At 48.4% G+C, this 26,585-nt stretch overlaps 1 protein-coding gene across 1 annotated transcript in view; it reads right to left on the bottom strand.

Moving 5' to 3' along the window:
• The window catches only part of ARIH2 (ariadne RBR E3 ubiquitin protein ligase 2), a 49,947-nt gene extending 23,615 nt beyond the window's left edge, over positions 1-26,332 (bottom strand). The window contains exons 1-4 of the mRNA XM_075938397.2: positions 26,185-26,332; positions 20,710-21,052; positions 11,230-11,297; positions 6,168-6,231 (exon numbers count right to left, since the gene is read on the bottom strand). Coding sequence (XP_075794512.2) covers positions 6,168-6,231; positions 11,230-11,297; positions 20,710-20,958 — 381 coding nt within the window. The 5' untranslated portion in view covers positions 20,959-21,052; positions 26,185-26,332. The remainder of the gene's footprint in view (positions 1-6,167; positions 6,232-11,229; positions 11,298-20,709; positions 21,053-26,184) is intronic.
• Between the last annotated feature and the right edge of the window lie 253 nt (positions 26,333-26,585).

Genomic DNA, 26,585 nt, shown 5'->3' with positions numbered 1-26,585 from the left:
TGCAATTTAAGCCCATTGCTTCTTGTCCTATCCTTAGAGGCCAAGGGGAACAATTTTTCTCCCTCCTTGTAGCACCCGTTTAGGTACCTGAAAACCGCTATCTTGTCCCCTCTCAGTCTTCTCCTTTCCAAACTCAACAAGCCCAATTCTTTCAGTCTTCCCTCACAGCACGTGTCCCCTAGACTGTTAATCATTCTTGTTGCTCTTCTTTGGACCTTCTTCAATTTCTCCATGTCAGCCTTGAAATGCGGTGCTCAGAACTGGACACAAAACTCCAACTGAGGCCTAACCAGCGCAGAGTAGAGTGGAAGAATGACTTCTCGTGTCTTGCTCACAACACACCTGTTCATGCACCCAGAATCATGTTTGCTTTTTTTTCCCAAACATCACACTGTTGACTCATATTCAGCTTGTGGTCCACTCTGAACCCTAGATCCCTTTCTGCCGTACTCCTTCCTAGACAGTTGCTTCCCATTCTGTATGTGTGACACGGATTGTTCCTTCATGACAAATGATGCAAGCAAAGATGGCACCTTTATGCACATCAGAGCTTGTGGGGCGAGAAAGCAGATCCCAGTTCACCATGAAGTTCAAGGAACTTCTCCTAGCTCTTCACCTGTGCCACATATTGCACAGCAGACACCATCCCTGCTGTGGAGAATGGGGCAGAATTCATTGCTAGGGCATTCTTGTGCCCAAACCCTGCTGCTCCGGGAAGGAAGTCAGTAGGAAACAATCTAGCTTTCCTGTGTGATTATGCAGGATGAAGCACCCAGCAAGAGACAGAGCAGTCAGCTGCTCCTGTGCCGTTTCATTTCACCCTTACAAGTGAAAGGGGAAGCAGGCTATCAGAGCACCTCCAAAGCTGTATTCTGCCTCCAGAGCTGGAAGCAGAGTTTATCCACCCATGTATGTGTAGCAGACTGAAGCCATAATGCAAATCCCTTAGGGCTCTGGTACCTTCAAGAGAAGCCAGCATGGGATAACACCTCCCAGGCCTGACAATGCATTCAGAACTCCGCCTCTGCTGAACGAGCGTCCACATGACCAGCATAACCCGGCTGCAGCATCCTCGTCTGCGACAGGTAGGAGCATCTTTGCTCCCGGAGAACTCTATCGTGACTGAGAACAGTTCTCCAGCAGCGTTCGGGATCACTTACTGCTCCGAGCCAGCTAACGTTTATTTGGGCAGTTTCCCTGGGTCTAGCTGATTGTGTCCCTACAAGAGTCTCTATTCTCTTCGACTCGCTGCAGAAGGACCCCCTGTTCCTTGGCAGTTTCACTCCAAGAAAAGCAATTCTGACGATCTGTTGGGTCAGGTTCTCAGACTCCCCCCTCAAATCCTCTAGCTGGTGCCCCTCCGTAGGGCATTCTAGAATACATGCTCTTCACCCCTTCTCTCATCCACACAGCATAGGCAGAGTCAGAGCAACACTGAAAACACTTTCCCCTCTAACCTCATGCTGGAGGAGCTCTTGTGGGCAGGTGAGTATTCCTAGGAGGCAGCATAAGCAGCATGTTCATTTAGGCTTTTGTACACAATTCCCACAAGACAGGGCCCACGTATTCTCCTGATCCAGTGCCTTAGCTGCCTTGGCCTGCACCCCAGAGGCAAAGAAGAGCACTGCAGAGGAGGACTCAGGTAGCAGCAGACACAAGAAAACTAGACCAAGTTTGTAAATGCTCACAGGGCCCATTTTACAACATGTGGACTCAAAGGTAGTCTGGAACCCAAATATGCTAGAGAGTTTAAGGTCATGACGCCTTCCCCTTTTAGCTTTGTCATTTTGCTTGTCAACACTGCTAGCGACAAGCGGATTCAGATGCAAGAGCAACCACCCATTGTAAAAAAACCAGTCTCCTCTAGCTCCAATAGCCTGTGATGCAGATTCCGACAAGTCACAATCCATTCCCAGAGTAACTGTCTGTGATGTGACACACCGGATGGCAACACCCACGGTCAAATGAACCCTGTAAACATGCACTAGGAAGCTTCTAAGTGGGAGGCAAGTTTCCACAGACCCTGGCCACCACAGCTGCAAAACTCAAACCGGGGCTTCCAAAGTCATTATGAAATAGCGTGGGAAGAAGCATCCTTTGGAGTTGGCCTCCACGCCCTGAAGCAGAGCAAGGCAGTCACTGCAAGGCAACACCCACTTTTAGTAACAAATAACACTTATTATCCTATCAACCCACAGTTCTCCTGCAGCCTCTTTTAGGAACACAGCAAGATCACAGAGCCCTTGGGCCATGTCGTCTGCCCCCGTGGATTCTGCGAGCTTCTCACTCCCGTTGTATCTGACCTGCTCTTGAAAAGCTACTGTGATTTACTCATCTGTAGGGGTTGTTCCAGTCCATGAACACAGGAAGGCTTATGTCTAAGTGCCAGAGACATCCTGGCTGCGTCTCACTGTAAAATGGGTTGGGCTCAGGTTTAAGACACTACAGCTGCAAAAGCGTTTCTGAGAGGCAGGCCAACCAGTGGGAGAAGTGACCCTAGAATGGGGCGGCACAGAATGAGGGAGTCGGACGCAGAAAGATGAGGGCCTGTAGTACAGGCCTGGTTTGAGGCCTGAGGCCTAGCTAACTATATTACCAAAGTCCTGACCATTCAGCAAAGCTAAGCTGTGAGCAAGAGGCAGGCCCCTGTTTATGGAACTTGGCAGCATGAACAGGGCTGAATGTAAAACACCAGCTGGAACTAGATACTGCTGCAGAACAGTAACTGGTACCGGGTCTAAGCTGAAAGCACATTCTAGAAGGGTGCTAACACCACCCCGTTAAAAAGGACCTTGGTACCCACACACTCCCCACAGATACAGACCCAGGCTCAGGAAAGGGTCAAAAGTGACAGCATGAGGGACAGAGATGTTCTAACTGAACGAGCAGGAGTGCAGTGATGGGTGGTATCTAGGACTATCAGAGGGTGGCAACCTGACACTTCAGGAGTGATATGTAACTTGTTTGCAGAGTATAGAAAGTGGTGTCTCGGAGGGGCTGTCTTTGTCCGGCCTAGGTGGCAGTCTCTCATTCCATGTCAATGACTCAGCTGGTCCATTGTTGGGCCAGGGGTACATATGTAAGAACAGAAGAGCAGCCAGACTGGGTCAGACCAAAGGCCCATCTCGCCCAGTGTCCTGTCTGCTGACAGTGGCCAATGCCACGTGCCCCAAAGGGTAAACATCACATGATCCCTCCCGTCACCCACTTCCAGACAAACAGAGGCTAGGGACACCATTCCTACCCATCCTGGCTAATAGACTGATGGAGGTTAGGTCCATCAATGGCTATCTAGCTCTTGTTTGAACCCTGTTAAAGTCCTAGCCTTCATCACATCCTCCGGCAAGGAGTTCCACAAGTTGACTGTGCACTGTGTGAAGAAAAACTTCCTTGTTTGTTTTATACCTGCTGCTTATTTGTTTCATTTGGTGAACCCTAGTTCTTCTATTGTGGGAATGAGTATATAACTTTTCCTTATTCACTTTTTCCACACCAGCCATGATTTTATAGAGCTCTATCATACCCCCCCCTTAGGGTACATCTACATGGCACAGCTATTTTGGGATACCACAGGCACCCTGAATTAGCTACCCCGTGTCTACACAAACCGCCTGTTATTTCAAAATATTTTTTAAACAACAGGCGCGCTATTTTGCCATCGTGGTAAACCTCATTGCAGGAGGGATAAGGGCTGGCTTGAAATAGCGCATTATTTCAAAATTTAGCACTGCGTAGATGCACCAAATTTCAAAATAAGCTGTTTCAAAATAGTTTCTAAATAAGATACACAGATTGTGTAGCGTAAATTGCGTATTTTATTTTGAGTTTAGGGTCCTGTGTAGACGCACCCTTAGTCTCCTCTTTTCTAAGCTGAAAAGTCCAAGCTTTTTTAATCTCTCTTCATATGGGACCCATTCCAACCCCTCATCACTTTGTTGCCCTTTTCTGAACCTTTCCCAAGGACAAGATATGTTTTTTGAGATGAGGAGACCACATCTGTACACAGTGTTCAAGATGTGGGCGTTCCATGAATTTATAGAGGCAATAAGATATTTTCTGTCTTATTTTCTATCCCTTTTTAAATGATTCCTAACATTCCATTTGCTTTTTTCACTACCACTGCACACTGAATGGATGTTTTCAGAGAATAATAGTAATAATAATAAATAATAATAATAATAAAAAATGGAGATGCCTATCTCCTAGAACTGGAAGGGACCTTGAAAGGTCATCAAGTCCAGCCCCTGCCTTCACAGCAGGACCAAGTACCCTCCCTGACAAAAAACTTTTGCCCCAGATCCCTAAATGGCCCCTTCAAGGATTGAACTCACAACCCTGGGTTTAGCAGGCCAATGCTCAAACCACTGAGCTATCCCTCCTCCGAGAACTAGCCATGACTCCAAGATCTCTCTTGAGTAGTTGTAGCTAAATCAGTCCCCATCATTTTGTATGAATAGTTGGGATTATTTTTTCTCCAAAGCGCATTACTTTGCATTTATCAACATTAAATTTAATTTGCCATTTTGTTGCCCAATCATTTAGTTTGGTGAGATCTTTTTGAAGCTCTTCACAGTCTGCTTTGGTCTTAACTCTCTGGAGCAGTTTGGTATCACCTGCAAATTTTGCCACCTCACTGCTTACCCCTTTCTCTAGATCATTTATAAATAAATTGAATAGGATGGGTCTCAGGACAGACCCTTGGGGGACCCCATTAGTTACCTCTCTCCACTCGAAAAACTTTTCATTTATTCCTGCCTTTTGTTTCCTGTCTTTTAACCAGTTATCCATCCATGAAAGGACCTTCCCTCTTATCCCATGATAACTTACTTGACTTAAGAGACCTTGGTGAGGGACCTTGTCCAAGGCTTTCTGGAAATCTCAGTACGCTATAACCACTGGATCCCCCGTGTCCATGTTTGTTGACCCCCTCAAAGAACTCTCGCAGATTAGTAAGGCATGATTTCCCTTTACAGAAACTATGTTGACTTTCCCCCAACAAATTATGTTCACCCACGTGTCTGACAATTTTATCCTTCATTATAGTTTCAACTGATTTGCCCGGTACTGACGTTAGACTTACCAGTCTGTAATTGCCAGGATCACCTCTAGAGCCCTTTTTAAATATTGGTGTCATGTTAGCTATCTTCCAGTCATTAGCTACGGAAGCTGATTTAAAGGATAGGTTACAAACCACAATTAATAGTTCCGCAATTTCACACGGGAGTTTTCAGAATTCGTGGGTGAATGACATCTGGGCCTGGTGACCTGTTACTGTTACGTTTATCAATTTGTTCCAAAACCTCCTTGAATGATACCTCAGCATACAGCAATTCCTCAGATGTGTCATCTGAAAAGAATGGCTCAGGTTTGGGAATCTCCCCAATATCCTCAGCCGTGAAGACTGAAGTAAAGAATTAATTCAGCTTCTCCGCAATGACTATCATCTTTTGAGTGCTCTTTTAGCATCTCGATGGTCCAAGGGCCCCACTGGTTGTTTAGCAGGCTTCCTGCTTCTGATGGACTTAAATAACATTTTACTGTTACTTTTTGAGTTTTTGGCTGGCTGTTCTTCAAACTCCTTGGCTTTTCTTATTATATTTTTACACTTAATTTGACAGAGTTTATGCTCCTTTCTATTTTAGGATTTGACTTCCACTTTTTCAAATATGTTTTTTTCTCTCTCACTGCTTCTTTTACCTGGTTGTTAAGCCAAGCCATGGTGGCACTTTTTTGGTTCTCTTACTATGTTTTTTTAATTGGGGTATACATTTAAATTGGGCCTCTATTATGGTGTCTTTGAAAAGTTTCCATGAATCTTGCTGGGATTTTACTTTTGTCCCTGTACCTTTTAATTGCTGTTTAACTAACCTCATTTTCATGTAGTTAAAATTAAATTTGTAGAGGTTCAGTAGACTCTACTGACATCTATTACAGTACTTCATTTGACAATAAACCTGGCCAGGCACCCTTTGATCCTTATCTGATTTTGTGGTTCTGGGGGGGGGGGCGCTCTCTCGGAGTCTGCTGTGTTGACTACTTGCACAAAGTGAACACAACACACAGGAGGAGCACACATCGCACAGCTGAACGGACGCCACCATTGGTGGAGCAGGAGACCTGTCAGGACACCACAACGGTGAATCCTGACTGCTACCCCAGATACCTACATGTTTGGATGAGGTGAGCTGAACTCCTGCTTCCACTAGCAACTGGGCAGAATTGGACTTGTGCCTGGAAAAGTTAAAGAAAGAATTAAACTCTTGCACCAAAATGCTTTTTGATTTTACAAGAACCATTTTGCCACCAACGAAGAGTAGCTTCTGGAATGGAGTCACACGGGATACCTGAACAAGAAGAGTCTAAGCCATTCTTCAGGGAGGCCCTTGATGCAACAAAATGGATCGTGCTAATAAAACCCTCTTTTTGTGGAAGTAACTAGCACTGCTGATAAAATAGGAACTATGCATAACAGGGTGGACAAAAATAGTTTTAATAAAAACTGGGTTTATCTGTCAGTTTTTAAAATGTACATTAAATAGTATTCTTTAAAATTAAATTAGGTAAAGGCCCATGTAATTCCTATTACACAGAAAATAATTCAAATTTTTTAAATATTAATCAGTATATGCTTGTTGCAGAAATGGTAAAGGAAATCAAACTATTACATTTGTAGAGCCACTGGCTAAGCATCTTGGAACCACATTTTCAGCACTCAATCAGCTTTTGACAGCAGTGCCTCCTGTTGGTGTAGAGAAAATATTTTCTTCATCTCCATTTATCCAACAGAGCTCAGTTAGTGACGTTGATTCAAAGTTAAGAAACTAAATTGCCACTTGAAAAGAAGGAAAAGTTTGCTTTCCCGTTCAAATCTGACTAAAAAGCTAGATACAAGACGGTGAGGTTTACTAACTGTAAAACCCTGAAGGAAATGGTGGCCAGAAACAATCAGTTCAATTAACTCATTCGAAATATTACTTCCTTTGTTAAATAAATCGGTTGTAAATGCAAAGCCTTGTTTTGAACAACTTTTTTCTTATGAATCCAGCATAATTTTAGGTAATTTTATTTAACTCATTTTGAATTTCCGTCCAAACAGAGCTTGACACAAATCAAAAGTAAAAGATTAGCTTATATGAGAAATGCATTATTCACATAATAAATATGCAAAATTAAGGATCTGACTAAGGAAGAAGCTGTAAAATTGCTTTAATAAATCTCAGATTCATAGATTCAAAGACCAAAAGGGGCAAAGGTGGGTATCTCGTGTGACGTCCTGTATTACATAGCTCATAGAACTTCCCAAAACTAATTCTTAGAGCAGATCTTTGAGAAAAATATCCAATTTTAAAGTTACCAATGTATTCTCTTGGTTAGCAAAAAGCAGCACAAATTAGCACGGAAGTTGTATTTAGTTGAAAATCATCACATTTTAATTGTTACCAACAAGTAAGAATCAACTGTATAGGAAAATATCAAATGCACACATGCAAAATTAGATTAAAAATCGATTATTTAAATGAAGGTTTCTTGATTGGCTTAAATCAGTCCAACCTGATGTTTAATCCAAATTTGAACTAGATTTCTCTTATATTCTTAGACAAGATAGACCAGAGGTCAGCAACCTTTTCAAACCAAAGAGCCAAACTACATCAAAATTCAGAACAAGTGGTCAACAAAGAGCCATGTAAGAATGCCCATTTGCATGAATATTATTGATAACTGACATAATCAGGGCTCGACAAACCGCTGTTTCTACTCCAGCCGGTCGCTCCGTGCACCCCATTCACCGGCGCTGCACACGTGCGCAGTGCTGGTCTGGTGCATGCACAGTGTGGGACTGGCGAGTAGCTCTCGCCGCAGTTTGTCAAGCCCTGGACATGATGATTAATAATAGCATAAATGAAACATTGTACTCACAGACTTTATTTATGGCACTTCTGCTGCTGCATCTTTTTGCACATTTCTTTGAAGTTTACATCATAACACGGGTCAAATCCAGTTTCATGCTGTCTTCTGTCAATCTTATGGGAGGGGGTTTGGGATGTGGGGGTACACGATGGGCTCAGGGCAGGGGGTCTGGGTGTGTGATGGACACAGGGCACAAGGCTGGGGTATGCAGGCGTGCAGGAGTCTAGGGATATGAAGGCCTTAGGGCAGGGGGTTCGGGTATATGATGGGCTCAGGGTTGGGGTGTGCAGGAGTGTTATGATGCTGCAGCCGGGGGGGCTTGTCGGCCAGGCTTCATTTTTAAATGAAGTAAAATATTCTGTCCAACACAAAGGTTTCAACATTGTCTTTATTTATGGTGGGGGTGGGGAACCTTTTTTAGGTTGGGGGCCACTGACCCATAAAAAAAAAAATCAGTTGGGGACCAGCACACTAGTGAGAAGCAAAAGAGAAAAACCCTCCAAACCCTGCCCCACCCTCACTGATGTGGCCCCCCAACTGAAACACCTCACTCCCCTGCTGCTCCAGCCCCATGGGGAGGGGAGGGGCAGGGAGGACTGAGTTCAAAGACTCAGGACAGATTTACTCTTTTGGGATTCCAGATTAGTGGATTTTTTAGGTCCCTCCTAGGCTCTGGGATGGGGCCAAAAATGAGGGGATGAGTGTGTGGGACAGGGCTGCCAGTGAAGGGGATGGGGTGCAGGAGGGGGTGAAGATGCAGGAGCAGGCTGGGGGCAGGGTGTCTGGCCAGGGAGGAGAGGACAAGAGTGGGGTCTCAGCAGAAGGAGAAAACGTGAGGGGGGTGGGAGTGTGGGGTCTGGACACGAGGGGTTGGGGGGGGCACTTGCTTGCTTTTGCGCCATGTCACAGGCACCACATAACACGGCCTCCCACTGCTCCCATTCGCAGGATTCTGGCCAATGGGAGCAAAGGGGAAGCCTCCAGGAAGGGCGTCCCTGCGAGGCTGGTCCCCCCAGCAGAAGGAAGGAAAATGCTGGATCCAGCTGGGAGGCTCGGGGCTTTCTTCCCCTGCCCACCGCTGCACCCCTGCAGGAAGCCAGAGCTGGCATTCCAATCTTGTGGGGGGCCATAAGGCTGTAGTGCCAGCACTGGCTCCTGGCTGCGGAGGAAGCTGGCTCCCTAGTGATCCATATTTGGCTTAAGGGCCATAGGTTGCCGATCCCTTGAATAGACCAACAAGATTTTCTTAATCTAAATCCCTTTTCAACAAGGGCTGTTGGCATTTTGCACTCCAGTTTGATCTCATTTTGATTCCAATACATTATCTAGCTAAGTATTTATGCAATCATATCAGAAAGGACCCCCCCACCGTTCACCAAATAAGAAATAAGCAGCATCAGAAGTAGCCATGTTTTGCTCTTTGGCGTTTCCAACATGTCGGAAGGTTTTCACCATGGATATGAACGACACTGAATTAAATCCAAGTCATTTCTATTCATGCTGGCATAGGCAGCCCCCCTTTCTTGTCCACAACTGCAGTGATTTTAATTAGGGGCTTCCACTGAATTTATATCCAGCGCGACCAAGGGAAGAAAAGGGAAGTTGGGCGTTCGATCGAGGAGCAGAGCCACCGAGAAACAATCGAATGCTGCCATGTTCAAAATAAAGCCCCTCCCCAGTTTGCTCCTGTTCCGGATCTGACCCCACACTGCGAGAGCACTGGCTCCCATGCAGAAGTCCCACTGTCCAGAACTTGGGAACAGGCTGGGGAGCAGCTACGTCCCTGGGAAGCCTGCCCGCTCACGCAGCGTGCCCCACACAGAGACCTGAACCAGGGCCCTCAGGAAACGGAACTGCCCCACTCTCAGGAAGGGGGCATTGCTAACAGGGACCCGTGGGGCACATTCACGGTCACTGTTTCTGGGCCAGCCGTCAGTGCTGAAGGAGAGGAGGAGAGGTGCTGGACATGTGCTTCTGGACAGAATTCACTCTGCCTTTGCAGCTTGTCGATGTGGTGTAAGAACTGGTCGGTGCTGTGCTGGTCAACGTTGCGAAGACCAGGACTTTAGCAGGGCGCATAGAAGAGCTAGACAGGCTCACAGGTCCTTCAATGGCTGTTAGCCAGGCTGGGTAGGAATGGTGTCCCTGGCCTTAGTTTGTCTGGAGGTGGGCGACAGGGGAGGGGTCACGGGAGGATTCCCTGTTCTGATCCCTCCCTCTGGGGCACCGGGCATTGGCCACTGAGGGCAGACAGGACCCAGCCTGGCCGTTCTTATGTGCTACTTGAGCATGAGCCGGCATCCCCCGGCTCTATACCCTCTCAGTGCTCCTCAGATGCCCGGCCAAGTGAAAAATCACCAACAGTGTCCAGAAGGACAAAAGCTTTCACCCGAGAGCGTGCCTGCCTTGGGAGCCAGCGCCAGGCCAGGGCCAGATTCTTCTCGGGGAAACCCTCATTAGAAAGAGAGTTAAGGACACGGGAGACTTTAAAGGACATTTTCCCTTTCTTAGAAGCAACTGCTGCTGCAGCTCTCTCGATAGCCAGCTTCAGATTTACAGCAAAATGCATTTGCGGGGCTTAACAATCCCTTCAAGAGACCGGGGCCCTCCAGGGCAAACACACATCTCCCGCTGGTCAGCTAGGGGAATTAACTTGATCCTCTCCACTCCGGGGTACAGTAGGCCGGCTCTCTGAGGGCCAACCCTTCTCTGGCGCAGTATCAGTGGGAAGCAGCCTGGCACGTTCATACGAGGGGTGTTAAATAGTCGAGTAACCTCACGAATTCTTAGCGCTTTCTCGACTATTCTATAGCCCCTGCGGGCGGGGCCGGCAGCCGGTGCGCTCCAGCTCACTCCTGAGGAGCCTCCTGCCACTCCATGCAGGGTGCCAGGCAGGAGCTGGCCCATGAGGGGAGCCAGTTGAAAAACCAGCTCCCCTCATGGACCAGCCGCCTGTCGCCCCGTGCTGCGACCTCTCATACAGAGGCTGCAGCCCCTGTCTAGGAGGGGTCTAAGCTCCCGGACCCGGTGTGAGCCTGAACTGAGCCGGGCTGCCTGCCCACTTGGCTCCTAATACACTTTAAATGCACAGCCACAGCGGGGGCAGGTCCTGGACCTGTTTCAAACCAGGACTAAGCCAGGCGGCTGGCCAGACTGTGGAAAAAATGTACTGGCAAGTGGGGGGAGGGGGAATGTGTGAAGTCTATAGCGTTAGCCTATAAGCTTTTGCTCCTCAGTTCTTCGACTAGACTATCACACCCCTAGTTTATGCATGCAGAGTAGTGAGTGAAAGCAGACTAGATACAAGTTAGTGACACTTACCTTTCCAAAATCTCCGAGACTTGCCAGTGGAAATTAACTAATAGAAGCTTAGCAACTGCGGGAGACACCTAGAAAAGAAAGGAAAGAAGACTCAGGAGGCATTATTCCCAGAGACCCCTCGTACACACAGAGGTTTGCCCGTCGCCATGTACTGCAGGGAAAGTTCCCCTTGTCAGCGGCCTGAGCTGGGAACAATCCGTAAGAAAAAAGTTTCCCAAACTATTACATGCAGTTCATGTTTTCACTCCGTGTCAAGGCCAAAAGAAATCTGCAGTAAAACATGCCGACCCTGCCAGTATTTCCCTCAGAACTTGCAGGCCATTAATTTTCCATGTGAAGCTTTAAAGAAGGGTCCCCCTTTAACCATGCCCCTCAATACAAGATAAGCAACATCACGAGTGAGGAACAAGCTACACACACAGCTGTACCCAAGGAACCCCTCTCTTCCAACTGATGCAACTTCATGGAGCCAAGTGTGAGAAACTCAAAACCTGACTGTTCCTTCCGCTGCGGAGGCCTAGAAGGGGTGGGACTCGAGAGGGAGGAGGTGGGGGCCAGAGCACAATTAAGGTTAAGACTGTGTCACGGCTATTTTTAGTAAAAACCACAGACCGATCATGGGCAATAAACAAAAATTCATGGAAGCCGTGACCTGTCTGTGTCTTACTAAAAATAGGGAGCGTGGGGGAGGGGAAGCAGGGGAGGGAATGACAGCTGGAGCCCCATGGGTAGGGACTGACAGTCTGAGCCCCACCCCACCCCGAGGGCAGGAGCACACAGTTGCTGCTTGGGCTCCAGCCATGTGCCCTGACAGCTGAAACCAAACAGTCCAGTCAAGTCCCGGAACCCATGACCTCCGGGACTGAAGCGAATCCTTCTTCACACTAGTGCACACTAAGCCCCAGGACTGGTGCATGAGCAGCCAGACACCGCTCAGTGAAGTGGCGAGCTGCACATGGGGGCAGAGGCTGTGGTAAGAAGGAAAAGGAAACAGTTAGTCCTCCTAGCACAGAACCAGTGTTCCCTCATTTCCCCACTCAAGCAGAATGAATTTTCTCACTTGTACCCATGTGGATGTGATGCAAACCACATCACCTTCACACTGGTGCACAGAAACTTCACGCCGTTGAGTGTGCGAGGGGCTGCAGGGCTGGGCACAGGGTTGACGTGCAAGAATGTGAGGTGCAGGCTGGGGTCACTGGCTCTAGGGTGGGGCTGAGTTTGAGGGGCTCAGGGATGGGACAGAGTCAAGGTGCAAGGCTTCTGGCTGGGGGTGCAGGCTTTGGGGATGAGGGGCTTGGGGTACAGGAATCATAGAACTGGCAGGGACTGTGAGAGTCATCCAGTCCAGTCCCTGCCCTCACGGCAGGACCAAGCACGGTCTAGATCATCCCTGACAGGTGTCTGTCCAACCTGCTCTTACATATCAGAGAACCCCTGACACAGAAGGGGCCACCTGACTTGGAAAGGAAGGAGGCGGCATTCCAGGAGGTTTCTACAGGGTAGGCTACCCCGTACACTGCGCAGAGAACACAGACATCCACGACCGGACGCTGACTGGACAAGCGTGAGACCTGTCAAAAGAAAGCTGTGACTACAGCAGTCACTCCACAACTGAACCGAATTCTCATTAAGAAATAACAGGGTCTGCTGTAAGCGAGAGGACGAGGGCTGCGAAAGATTAGCTGGTAAGCATCGCCCTAAAGGGGTGCTGCTTCCCGGTTCTAGTTTACGGTCACCTGTGGGGCCTGGAGCAGCTCCCTGCCTGCTGCAGTCACGGGGCTGCCCCAGCTCCTCTGGGGACCAGTGCACACAGGGCCTGCTTTCCTTTGGAGCCTGGTGCTCTGCAGGTAGTCTCAGCCCCAGGGCAGGAGCTGGGAGCCCTGCAGGCCGGGGTCTGTCCCAGCCGGGCCGGAGCAGTGCCAAGTCCAGATCCCACTTCCGTCCGTTAACCAGTTCAATGTTCTGTCAGCCTTCCTCAGCCCCCGCCCTGGCCACGCCGGCTGCAGTTGCCATGGTTGGGGAGAGGCGCCTCTCATCTGGCTCCCAACTGCTGCAGTGAGAGGGCTGGGGGTAGTCTGCTCTCCCCAGGGCAGCCTACGGCCCAAACCCTTCATCCTCAGTCCACCCTCAGAGCCCACACTTCCAGCCACAGCCGTCACCTCATACCCCAACCCTCTACCCTCCCTAGCGCCTGTGCCTTCAGTGGGAGCCCTCGCTATCCTGCACCCCAGCCCTCTGCCCCAGCCCTGACGCCCCTCCCACACACCGTCCACGTGCAGCAGGCCTTCTGTTACAGGACACGTCCCCGCCACACTGGGGCACAGAACCAAAGTCACTGTGCGCATGAGGGAACACTGCTTCCTGATGGACACGCCTCACTCTACACGTACCCACCTGCTTGGGATTTTGGGGACCCCAGAATTCTACGGAAAGCAATGGCCTGGCGCAGGATTCTCCCAACCTCGTTCCCAACACACACAGCTGTATTTTGAACCTAATTTAATTGCATGGTATGATCAGGAGATAAAGGCAGCTGGCTACCCAGCAGCACAGAGCTGAAAACGGGAATTTGAGTGGGAGTTTGGAAGAGCAGCTTAGGGGAGAGTGTGGGTGATTTGTTCCCTCCTCCTGCCATCCTTGCCAGGAGTTTAGAGGGAATGCTACAACAGCTGCAGAAGCAGCAGCGGGAGTGACCTGAAGAAGACAGGCAAGGTGGATGACTGGATGTGGCAGATGTAGGATGTACGTTATTTTGGACAGTGTACGTAAACGTGCTTAGTTTGTGAGAGATCTGATGGAAGAGAAGATCCAAGGTTTGGAGATGCAGCAAAAATGATGGCTGAGTTTCAGGGTGGATACAAATTCTATAAAAATATATATATTAAAAAAAAGGATTTTATTTAAACCAGATTTTTTTTTTTATAAAATGCTATTTGAGGAAAAAGCCAAAGTTTCAATTAAGATACAGTATAGCTCAAAGATCTGAGTGCAGCCTTCAGTGATGATCTAGCGTACCATTCTCTCACTAGAAGAGAAAACCTACAATAGCAGCAGGCTATTGGGTAAGACAGGCATGTGTGCAAAATGCAAATAGTGCAACAAAGAAATGCAAGGCCTGGCTGCCCAAAGGAAGCATCACCAGAAGTGTTGCTTCTGAAGAGGAAGCTGTGTTGAAGAGGATGAAAGGAGCATGTCGGAACATACAGGATCTTCAGGTATATGACCAGGGCCGGCCCAAGCTATTCTTGCGCCCCAGGCGCCCGGTGCATATGCGGCCCCCACCCCCAGGCACCCAGCAGCCCCAAAAGGTTGGGGACCACTGCTCTAAGGTACTATCATTTTGATGTAGTTGTGATAAACAGCTGAAATAGGCAGATCTTTCTTTTACAGTTTCATCTTTAAAGTAATACTGGGAGTCAGTAAAGACAACGAACGATACTAAATGAGCAGTATGGTAATAATAGTTAAGTAACTGCATTGACTTATTTTGCTTAGGAGAATCCATCCTCAACATGCAGGATTCTGAACACTATCCACCTTCGAGATCACCGTCATTTTCTACAGTTTCAGAGTGATCTGCCCATGACAGGCTGTCAGTCACATCACGCATGTCACATAGCCACAGTTTATCACCTGTAGCAAAAAGGAAAAAAACCTCCATCCAGAGACAGCCAGAGAGAAGTTTGTGATGGAGCAATGTCCAATGATCCTGTTGTATGTGCTGGTGTTACAAGAGAAGGAGAATGCCTTCCATACTGGAAGAACTGATAGCTCCGGAAATGCACACCTGGCAGAATGCTTACAAGTAGCAGTAAAATCTATAACCAACTGTGGAAAAAATGCAGCTGTCTAGTACGCAGCTTGGTCACAGACAATGATGCAAATGTATCCAAAATGAGAAGAAATTCAGGAGAGAGTTCCAAGCTAACAACATATGGTTGCAGTGCTCAATTGATGCACCTCCTAGCCAAAGACTTCAGTGTTCCAGAAATAAAGGCTAATGTTGTTGAAATTGCAAAATATTTCCATAACAACCACTTTGCAGCAGTTGCTCTGAAAAAAGTGGGAGGAGCCACGCTAACGCTCCCACAAAACGTGCGATGGAACTCAGTAGGGGACCGTTTTGAGCACTGTACCAAGACATGGCGTATCTGATGACAGTTTCTGAACAAAACCACGAAAACATAAATGGCACTGCCACAGCCAAAGTTCTCAACACTGGGCTTAAGAGACGTGTTAAACACATGCTGAGTATCCAGAAGCCTATGTCTGTAGCCTTGAACAAAATGCAGGGAAATAGCAGGAACTGAGTGAGATTTTAAAACGAGAAATATGCAATGAGAGAGTTAAATTATAAGCATTAAACAAAAGAATGGGACAAGCACCATCTCCAGCTCATTTTCTTGACAAAATTCTCAAAACTGGGTACCACAGTCAGACCTTAACTACTGAAGAGGTATTGGCTATGACATGGGTATCCAGCAATCATCCCTCTATAATGCCAACTAGAACCAACTTCACAGCTAAGGGTAAACCATTCAAGATGTCCGCTGATTAGGTTTTTAAAGAAAGACACACCAGTGAACTGGTGGAAGTTACTGAAGCACTTCCAGTCAGAGACAGCTGAAGTGATCATCTCACTTAACAGCAGTAGCTTCTTCTGCCGATGTAGAAAGAATATTTTCTTCCGTTGGACTAATTCACTGTAAAGGGGAGATTATCTGGGGCCTGAAAAAGCAAGAAAGCTTGTTTTTATTTTCCAGATTATGAACAAACAAGAAAATGAAGGTGAAGAAAAACCGAGTGAGCTGCAGAAAGCAATATTTTACATTTCTCATGTTGACCTAGCTGACAGTCGACTTAAATGCAATTTAAAAAAAACAAATTAACTATTAGTTAAAACAATTAACAAAAAGAAACCAAATTTTAAAAAACTCAAATGTTTAAATTAAAAAATGCATTTGCTCCTTTTGTTAAAATATTATGTTTGCTGTTGAAGAAAAAAACCTAAATACCTAGTTAAATACAACAATTTCAGTGTCTGTCTAGTGATGTTCTCCTCCTAATACAGCATGGCAAGAAAACCCTCCAAATATTAATGATTAACCTGTTGAACTGGAGATAGTTCACCACCCTGTGACATCACATATCTGCTTCAGTGACCTTTGCTAAATGAAATAACCAATCATTCATTTTCTAAAATAGCTGTAAAGCTAATCTGCAAGGTTTGCAAAACACATCACTGTTTAAAAGTGTACAGTGTGTACCTTCTAACAATGAAAACGGCATCTGTCTCTGGGCTGTGAAGAATATGTATTAAGGTACAGTGACCAACAAGAACGCACTTTTACAAAGAAAACCATGATTAAATCAAGACTTCCAGACTAGTGATTTAAAGCAAATCCACCCTGCTGAGTTTAGAAGGGGGCTTGAGTGAATGATGGAGGGAAGGAGCCAAGAGGCTGGAGGGAAAACTGAAGACTTGCAGATGCATGTTGGACAAGGCCACTGTGAGCGTAGACGGCTGGACGAAGGAAGTAGCCCATGGAAGAACGTAATAAGGAGAACAAGGGTGAAGAACAGATGAGCTAGCGTAGGAGAAAGAAGTGAGGAACAGGTTCACTGAGTTAGAAAATGAAGTGGGGAGAAAGTAACAGAAGATGGGAGATCACAGAAGAGAAGAGCGGCTAGCCCTGCAGGAAGAGGGGAAGAAACAATTGAGTTCAAAGACCCAGGAGGACAGGTGATGACGACTCTCAGAAAATTGCAAGCGACACAGAAGACAAGAACAGGAGGCGGAAAGCTGGAGAATCGTACCAACACCACAGAGGCAGGTCTGCATGACTGGAAACCCTCTAAGAGGAGCAGATGGGCCTGTCACACCAGAGCTCATTCGAAAGAACAGAAGGGTGTGCTGCTGGGAGCTAGGGTCCAAGATGTGGATCAGAAGAGGATAACAATGGGCATGTGAAAGATTCCACCAACTGCCCTTCCTGTGGGAACAAATGACAATTCTAGACTCCTGCCGGAACACATCAAGGAAGTCTACGTAGGCTGTGAAGATGCTTAAAGAAATGGTGTCTCGGCTGATCTTCAGTGGGATTCTACCTATCTCTAGAGGAGGAGAGCAGATGTGACACGAGATTACTGTGATCAACAGACGGCTTAGGAAATGATTCTACCCACCGCACCTCCCCACAACGGCACTCTGGTCCAGCAGGACCGGAGAGCCCCAGGGGACTAGTGACAGGAGGGCCGGCAGAGGGAACCAGGACCAGAACCTCCGGAAGCCTGCAGCAGTGGGGGGAGCCAGAGTCCATAGCAGCCCAGCCAGGGCCAGAGGTGGGGGTGGAGGGACTGGCTGTGGTGGAAAACGGAGCTGGGAGCACTGAGGGGCCGTGGGCTGAGGAGCCGGTGACAGGGGATCTCTCCTGGTCCAGCAAGTTCCCTTACTTGGGACTGGTCAGGTCCAGAGGATGCTGTACCAGGGAGGTCCAACCTGTATAAGGCAGGCTTTGGGATGTTGAACCATAGGAGACATTTACACATGGAATTCAGGGCAGATAGTTGAGAGATGCTCACGTAATCGCCAAGGCCAATTCTAATAATGAGCAAGAGGGGAAAAAACCCGAAGCCAATGTCAACAGAGAAAGGAACACCAGATGGTAGAAGAATGGACAGGAAGACAGTGTCAATACCACTGGCAGTGGTGCTGGGAGGGGCTCTGAGGATGATTAGTGGAAGAGAGAAGACTTGCGGGGATTGGTTTGTTTATCCTGCCCTAGCAAAGGCTAGAGAGACCAGTTCTATTTCCCCATCAAAACACATCAGAGGGACACAGAAGAGGGAATTATTTACATTAAGAGCTAACGGGGGCACAAGGACAAATAGATTCAGAACTGGTTATATTGACGAGTCGAGACTTGAAATCAGAGAAGGGTTTCTAACCAGCAGGCGTGAAGCTCTGAGCAGCCTTCCCAGGGCAGAGCGGGGCAAACCCCCAACTGGCATCAAGACTGAACGTGATAAGTGCATAGAGGGGATGACATGATGAGATTGCCTAGTGTCATAGGCTCATCTGCCACTGCTAGCAGCAAATATTTCCAGCAGCCGACGATGGGATATTAAATAGGGAAGGCTCAATCACGGTGGATAATTTTTTCCCCGGTATCTGACTGGTGGATCTTGCTCAGGGACTAACCGATTGCTATACTTGAGGTGAAAAGGGTCAAATTAGCAGAGAGCCTGGGTTTTGGGCTTACCATGCAGTGCGGGACGTTGGTCACTTGATGGTTTGCACTAGAGTAAATGACAGCTTTTTCCGTAAGATTTGAGGACTTTGCTAACTGAGGGATTACAGCATATACAGGAGGGAGCGCATGAGGTCCTGTGGCCTGCAACTAGCAGCTGGTCAGGCTAGAATCCAGATGATCCCTCCTGGCCTTAAAGGCCACGAGTCCGATTTTAAAGAACAATGTGAGCAAGGGCCAGTTAGCTATGGTAGGGCACAGTGGAACAGCACTGTCTGTGAAGCTGTAGATGGTTTAAGTAGCCGCCCCGGACAGCAAGATCAGCTGAAGGTGTGGGTGGCACATTAGTGACTATGCTAGACTCCTACTACAACATTAGGGACGTTAGATATAGGAATGTTAAATTTAGATTAATTGGCTAATGAAATAGTCGATGTAATTTGCATCAATTAATCGATAAGGGCGCCTCCCCAGGGCTGTTGCTACACTACACAGGTGAAAGCCTGCGGGAACCCAGGCAGTCCCTCGCTGGTCCCGGGCTCCCCGCAGCATTCCAAAGCAGCAGCGCTGCATGGAGCCCAGGGTCACTGGGGGAGTCCCCAGCTGCCTCCAGCTCCCCACAGCACTGCCACTTTGAAGCGCCCTCTTCTCTTCCTCCCCTTGCTGCCTCTCTCTGATAGAAGCAGCAAGGGGGGATCAACTAGTCAAGCAGTGTGTCGACTAGTTAGTCACACCCCTAGTTAGAAAATGTGTAACTGAATAGTTGTGTAACCACATTACGTTTTAGCTGTTACACAACTATTGGATAATCCCTGGGGGCAGGGCTGGCAGCCAGTGTACTCCCAGCCTTACTCCCGGGAGCCTCACACTCCACCTGCCACCCCACAGGAGGGGACAGGCAGCACCATGGAGCCTGCATTGGGGGGAACTGGATTTTAAGATGGTTCCCCCTAGCAGCGGCTCCTGTCTGCCCCACCCCCATTGTTTCTGAAGGATGCAGTGGGAGGGAAGGGGGAAAAGTGGGTCCGTGGAGCCACATAAGCAGAGAGCTTCCCAAACATATTGGCTCCTGTCTGCCTCCCCCCCCCCCTCCCCCCCCGAGCAGCTGCCTTTCTATCAACTGCAGGCAGCTCCACAGTATCCAGTGCTCATGGGGAGCCGCCTTTTAAGCTGGCTCCTCACAGACACCAACGCCTGCCTCCTCCTTCCCTCCCCCGCTGCCTTCGGGGCAGCAACGGGGGGGGGGAATGCGTGTCGTAGACAGGATTAACCAATAAGCCCAGGCTTATCTGTGAATTGTGTAGCTGTCGACATGCTGACATCCCTAGACAACATCAGACAACTTTTGTGCAGTGTAATTGTTTCTCTCCATGGCCAAGGGTCCACATCACAACACGACACCACCACAACCCGCAGTGCGTGGCAGATCTGTTAACAGCTTCCACTGAAGTGCCACGGTCTGAAAGCATCTTAGAGACTGAATTCTCAGCTCACCTCTAGAAGCACCTCCATGACAGGAAGGAAACACTTTGGCAGTACCAAAAAACATGCCTGGATGCTGGCCTGTAACGTCTGACCAGCTGCACAAAAGGGATAATACAGGCTCTTTGGAGCACTTAGTGTCAAGGGGCTGAATTACAGAAGTGGGAATTGTCTCCAATTAGGAATTAGTCATTAGTATAACAGTGGACAAGCTCCCCACCCTTCATCTAATTGCCTGACAATGCAATGAGAGGGTTGGCCCAGGAGAGCTGAGCTGTCTTTCTGAAAGTCTGTGATTGCGCACTCTCAGAAATGAGCAGGGTATGTGTGTTGGACTTCATGCTCTTCACGCTGCCTGTCTCTTGCCAGCCAGTCATTTACTGCACACACACAAGTGCACCTATTTGTACCGGGTCTGCAATGTGTTTTTTCAAACCTGCCTCTCTTCCCCTCCCCATGTATTGTTTTAGAACTCTCCAGTGATATTAATGAAAGAAGTTGAGCTCTGGAAGTCCATACAAATTAAAAAGTTCTGTAAATAGCTTTTCGTGCTCAACCCCCAGAGCCAGTATGCAGTAGTCTGTGAAATCCTGAGTCAGCTCAGGGCTCCTCATCTTACACACCATCCCGTCAAGCAGTGATCACTTACAGCTTCAGTGTCAGATGGTAAGAGCAACATTTGCCTTTTCAGGCGTACACTCTTACTTGCAAACACATCTCTCTGAATGCAGGAACATTTGCTCACCTTTAATGTGGAGGCCAAGCTGGCCACGTGCTCATTCAAGGTGCTCTCCGACTCCTTGTAAGTTAGGCAGGTAAACTGATATTCTTCTGGATCAAAGGCATCAGCTCCCTGCTGCTCCACGTCATTAGCTACCCCAATATAATAATCCTCCATATCCCCAGGATCCTCCTCCTCTTCCTCCTCCTCACAGTTAGGGTCATAATCCTCTTCATTGCTGTCAGAGCCCTGGCTGTTCATGTCCACGGACATCTTACTGCCCTGCCAAACGGCAGACCATGAAAGCAAGCGCAGCTTCTCTCTGCAACACTTTCTCACGCCTCTGAATGCATCTGACTTCTGTCTCCTGTGGTAGGAGGAAAAACACGTTTATTTGTGCACCTAAGACAGGGCAGCAGGATATTTCGGTGCCACGCAGAAGACAAAATAAAAGCACTGATCTGATGCTGAGTTCAAGAGCAACATGTAATGACACAGGCCCCTGACTAGAGATCAGCTCTGGCGCCTGCACCCGAAAAACTTGAGCACAGCTCACTAGTGCAATTCTCAACCTCCAGTGGGGAGGGCTTACTGCACTGCTTCCTAGTGCTCCTGCCAGGACTTACGGACAGCTTGCCATCAGGGAAATCACCGTGTCACCCCCACCACACAGGCTGGGCAGCAATTAGGAACGTGAAAGGTCCACTGGTTCACTGCTAAGTATCATCCCAATGGGTGATGCTTACCGATTCCGGTTAGCTGTTAAGCGGTGGGGGATGGGGTAGGGATGTGAACAACTAATCGATTATCCGATAAGCAAATGCTTATCAGATAGTCGAGTCGACTAGTTGCTTCCCTGCCCCAGCTGCCTCTATCAGAAAGAGGTAGGAAGGGGGGGAGGGGATACTTCAAAGCGGCAGTGCTGTGTGGAGCCTGGGGCCAGACCCCGGGCTCCACAGGGTGCTGCCATTTTGAAATGCTACAAGGCGCCTGACACCAGGCTCCTGGCAACATTTCAAAGCAGCAGCACCGCACAGAGCCCAGGGTCAGTGGGGGAGTCCCCAGCTGATCCCAGGCTCCATGTGGAGCTGCTGCTTTGAAACCCCGTGGGGGACATGGGACCAGTGGGGGACTGCTGCCATGGCCCCGTGCTCCCCGCAGCGCTTTTGCCTTTGAAGTGTAGCTACAGCCCTAGGGCTATTGCTACACTTCAAAGGTGGAGGCGCCCTATCGACTAATCGAATAGTCGAGTCAGATTGCATTGACTATTCGATTAGTCAGTTACTTGAAATTTAACATCCCTAGGCTGGAGCAGCTCCCTGCCTGCCACAGCAGGGGGCTGCTCCAGCCCCACGGCAGACCCACCATAGACAGGGGCAGCTCTGGTTGTCTGGAGCAGCCCCTGTCTGCAATGGGCGCAGGTATCCTGCAGGAAGGAGCTGTTCGGGCCAGCCGCTGTGGGCAGGGCGCAGATGGAGAGGCTGTCCTGCCTGCATCCCCTTTAACCAGTTAACCAATTAAAGGGGATTTTACATCCCTAGCAGGGATGTAACTAGATAATATCTAATACTTCACATCTTCAAAATACTTCAACTATTTTTATACCCTTCATGTGAGGTAGGATAGCCCAATATTGAAAAGGAGATTATGGGAAACAGCTTTTCCAAGATCACAGCAGCTAAGAGGAGAACCCGGGAGACCACACTCAGCCCATGCAGCCTCTAGTCTAGAGCACAGAATTTAACTGGCAGGGCAGAAGGAGGGTGGGCAGAGAATCCTAGAGCTCTGAGCTGCACAGAAAGCAGTGGCTCAGAAGGGCGGGAGCACCTCAGTATGTTCCCTTAACTGGAATCTAGCAGACATGCCTGGGCTTTCGCTTGGCACGGGCCTTATACCCAGAGACAGAAAAAATACAGAAGTTAGTCCATTTTCGTGACATTCTCAATAGAAATTAATATTTAGCTACTAAAACTGTACAGGAAAGGACTGGTGGCTCTGAAGGAATCAACAAATTATGCTTAACATTGTCACTGAAGTTGGCAAAGTAGTCAATTTGATCTCAGTTCCTGTCCTGCACAACTTCTACTCCTATCAGCAATATAATGACCACCATGTATTAGTTATAAAGGGATCATCAGACAACACAAGCTGATAATCCTTGAGTTATGGGTTTCTCTGTAACCGAACAATCACAAGCAAAGATCTAACCATACCAATTTGGTCTCAAGAGGGTCTATATTACATTTATAAGAGCTGGAATACACGGATATGACTGAGTTTTACATACAAAAAAATTGAAAAGTTAAAAATTACATTTCCTACAGGAAGTATTAATTGGGCCCCTTGCACGTATGTGATATTTTGTTTATGTTGTTAACGTAACACTTTATTTTCCTCCACTCCATTGGTTTTCTGATTTAACACACATTTTTTAGGTACTCTAAGTCACTCCCTAGTAAGGATGTGACTGTGAAGCCAAGAACATGGTTAACCGATGAGCCTGGGCTCCATCAGTTAATCCTCTTGGTTACACACAGCCTTTCCCCTCCACCTCCTGCCTCTTCTGTATCAGAGGCAGCGGGAGGTGGGGGGGACAGGAGGCAGCGCATGTGGGGAGCCCATTTAAAAAGCCAGGTCCCATGGGGGAGGGTGGACAGGTGGGTGCCAGTACACACCAGCTTCCGCCAAGCCGATGGCCCCTCTCCTGATACTGCTGCCACTGTATCAGAGGTGGGAGCTGATACACGCAGGGAGCTGGCTTCTGAGGAGCCGCCTACCCCTCCCCACACTGCTGACTCAATCAGAGGCAGCAGCACAGGGAAGAGGAGGCAGGCAGGAGCTAGTACATGCAGGGACCCGTCTTTGAAACCAGCTCCCCACATTTACCAGTTCCTGCTGAGCTGACTGCCTCCCCTCCTGTATCAGGGGGGATACAGAGGCAGCGGGGGCAGGAAATTGGAAATCTGCCCCCCCCCCCCATAAACATGTATTCCCCGAAAATTTCAGCAGATACATGTTTGCACAAAAAAACAACCCACATTTTAACACTCCTAGTTAGTCGTAGACAATGTATAATTTATCTGAGGCACAGCAGTGATTTCAGCAGATTTATACCTCCTCCAAGAAGAGAGGTTGAGGACTGGAAGTAAGGATATTAAATTGCATTTAATCAGCTAATCAAGTAGTTAATTGAATTTCGTCAATGGGGGGGAAATTACAGAGCCCCAATAGGGTTAGCTCCTGACCCTGGGAGCTAACCCTGCTGCAGCTATGTCTTTTAAATGTAGTAAGAGCTCGCACCTGGTCCTCCCCAGCACCTCTGCTTCTCCTGTCCCCCTGTGGAGACAGCACTGCGGGGGAACTGGCTTTTAAGCCAGCTCCCCCCAGCACCGGCTCTTATAGAGGCAGCAAGTGGGGGGGGTGGGGGAGAGAGAAACAGCTAGTCAAGTAGTCGACTACTTGCTTACATTTTTAGTTGGAAGCTAATCACATTAGTCTGCTGAATTCTGTTCTCTATACCCATAACATACCTCATTTTTTCATGACTATCTGCAACGTGTGTCACGTCTACGTTTTCTATACTATTCAGCTTCCTCTAACTCCAAAGGAGTGGAGGATCAGCACTATGGAGAGGACATTTAATTAGTGGTACATTTTTATTTTGCCAAATTGAGTGGAACTCTGAGTAACAGTCTTCAATGAGTGATGTTCCCATACCACAATATCGATGCTATACAGATGAGCACTAAAGAAATACCAATAAAACAAATTAAATCAGTCAAGTTGCCACGGACAAAAATGCACCTTTTCTGCCAGATGAAGTCACCAAATCCAAGTAATTAGGTTACACCACTGAGAAATCCTCTATATAACAGATTCTAGAGCAGTGTCTTCTAATGGCACATGAAACCCCGTAGGTACAGAACAGTTCTCAGTCTTCCCCCAAGGGAAACATTCAAAAATGAAGGAAAGGAGACAATTGAGTTTCTAAGGAAAATATCTGGAAAGGCTGATGTATTTGGTAAGCATGTCTTAGGTCTGTGCAGCGAATGTCGAGTTTTCGCTGTGGGCTCTCCAAACAAAGATTCCTCAATACTATATTTCATAACCAGTGCTGAGTTCTACTTCTGCCAAATCCAAAGCAAATTTTTAATTTATATTTATATTATACACTTTCTCTCATTTGCTTTGAGCCTCTGAGAAACACTTAGTCGCAGATTAAGGCCAGAAGTGACCAATATGATAATCTGATCCCCTACAACACAGGCCTTAAAAACACACCCAGTAATTCTTGCATAGAGCCTGGTTCTATGCAAAGATATTCTAGTCTTGGGGAAACTAGAGCCACCCGAGGGTAGTCTTTAGTTTTCACCCATAAAAAGGCCTCAGCAATCTAAAGTTTATGCCAGCAAATCGCAGAGATCACTCAGGACACACAGACATTACTAGTTAGGAAAGACTTCAGTCCTACCTCGAGGAGTCATGCTCATCCCGTGGAGAAAGACAAGCTCCTGCACAGGTGCAGTGGAAGGTTTGGGCAGTAAAATAAGGGCCTTATGTAATAACTAAAGAGTTGTCCCCCACTATGGGGAGAATAAAAAGCTTTTAGGAACGGTGATATTTCTGCCTTTTGAGACATTTGGCTCTGCAACTTCCCTAATTTGCATTCACAACTGCTGCAGTAGCAGCATATACAAATCAAGCACACAATAATATGTCTGAGTGATCTGACAGTGGCCCTTTAACATAATGGTAGAGATTTCAGGGATAACCTGCTGCTAAAATAGATGCAGAAATTCACACCTCAAAGCCATTTCAACTTAAAGACAGCCTGACATCAGTTCATTGGTACTAGATTTTCTACACAATCTCAAGGACCTCCAACTTTTGTTCTTAAGACTTGTGTTTTGAAGATTCTGAACCCGTCACGAACGCAAACACATCAAGCAGACAGTATGGGGCCAGGAGCATGACATCCCATGTGTGTTCATTTTTTTAAATTGTATCCTTTGGTATATACGGTTGTGACTACTTTCTTCCACTATCTGATCTGAGGAAGTGGGTCTGGCCCACGAAAGCTCATCACCTAATAAACCATCTCGTTAGTCTTTAAAGTGCTGCATTGCCCTGCACTTTGGGAACGAGGGGATTTCCCTCCAGCACGCCGGCTGGCTTTACAGCGCCGCATGTGCAGGGCAGACATGGATCTCGCAGTAAAGGGACCTTTCCGACCTGCTGCCACACTCAGCAGCGCTGCGAGCTACCGGGGGCACCCGCGGACCGCACTGAGCCCCTGTGGGGAGGCAGCGGGCGCGCGCCTCCCAGCACCACTGCGGTTCAGCGGCCGGGCCGGGCCAGCGCGCCTCAGCCAGCCAGGCCAGCGGTCTCCCCGCGAGGAGCCCCCCCCCCCCAGGACCCCCCCACGGCAGGCCGGGCCGGGGCAGGAGCCGCTGCACAGCCCCGGAGGGCCCGGCCCGGGCCCGACTCCCCGCGACTTACCGGGGCCGGAGCCGCCGAGGGGAGGAACCGGGGGGAGCCTTCCCCGCGGGGCGCTCCTGCCGGGCTGCTACAGTTTGCGCACCGGAAGTCCTGGCGTCCCCCAAAACGTCATTTCCGCCGGCGCGCGGCAGGGAGCCGGAAAAAACAACGTGACGGCGGCGAAGCCAGGTCAGGACGGGGCGCCCGGACCGAACCATTCGGGAGCCTGGACTGAACCAATGGAGGGGGAGGGGGGCCCGGGGCAAGATCGCCGCCCCTCCCCCAGTCCCCGGCGGCGCCAGTGACGGGGGATACCGGGGCCCGGCCCGCTCTCGGCGCTGGCTGCCCGTCTCCATGGGGGTGGCATAGCACCCCGACAAACAGCCCCACTTCATGAGTCCCCATTTGCCACCCCACTTCCA

The sequence above is a fragment of the Pelodiscus sinensis genome, chromosome 11 (assembly GCF_052426305.1).
Source record: "Pelodiscus sinensis isolate ZL-2025 chromosome 11, ASM5242630v1, whole genome shotgun sequence".
Lineage (NCBI taxonomy): Eukaryota > Metazoa > Chordata > Testudines > Trionychidae > Pelodiscus > Pelodiscus sinensis.
The sequence above is the reverse complement of the archived record's forward strand: the minus strand, read 5'-3'. Positions and strand labels throughout refer to the sequence as shown.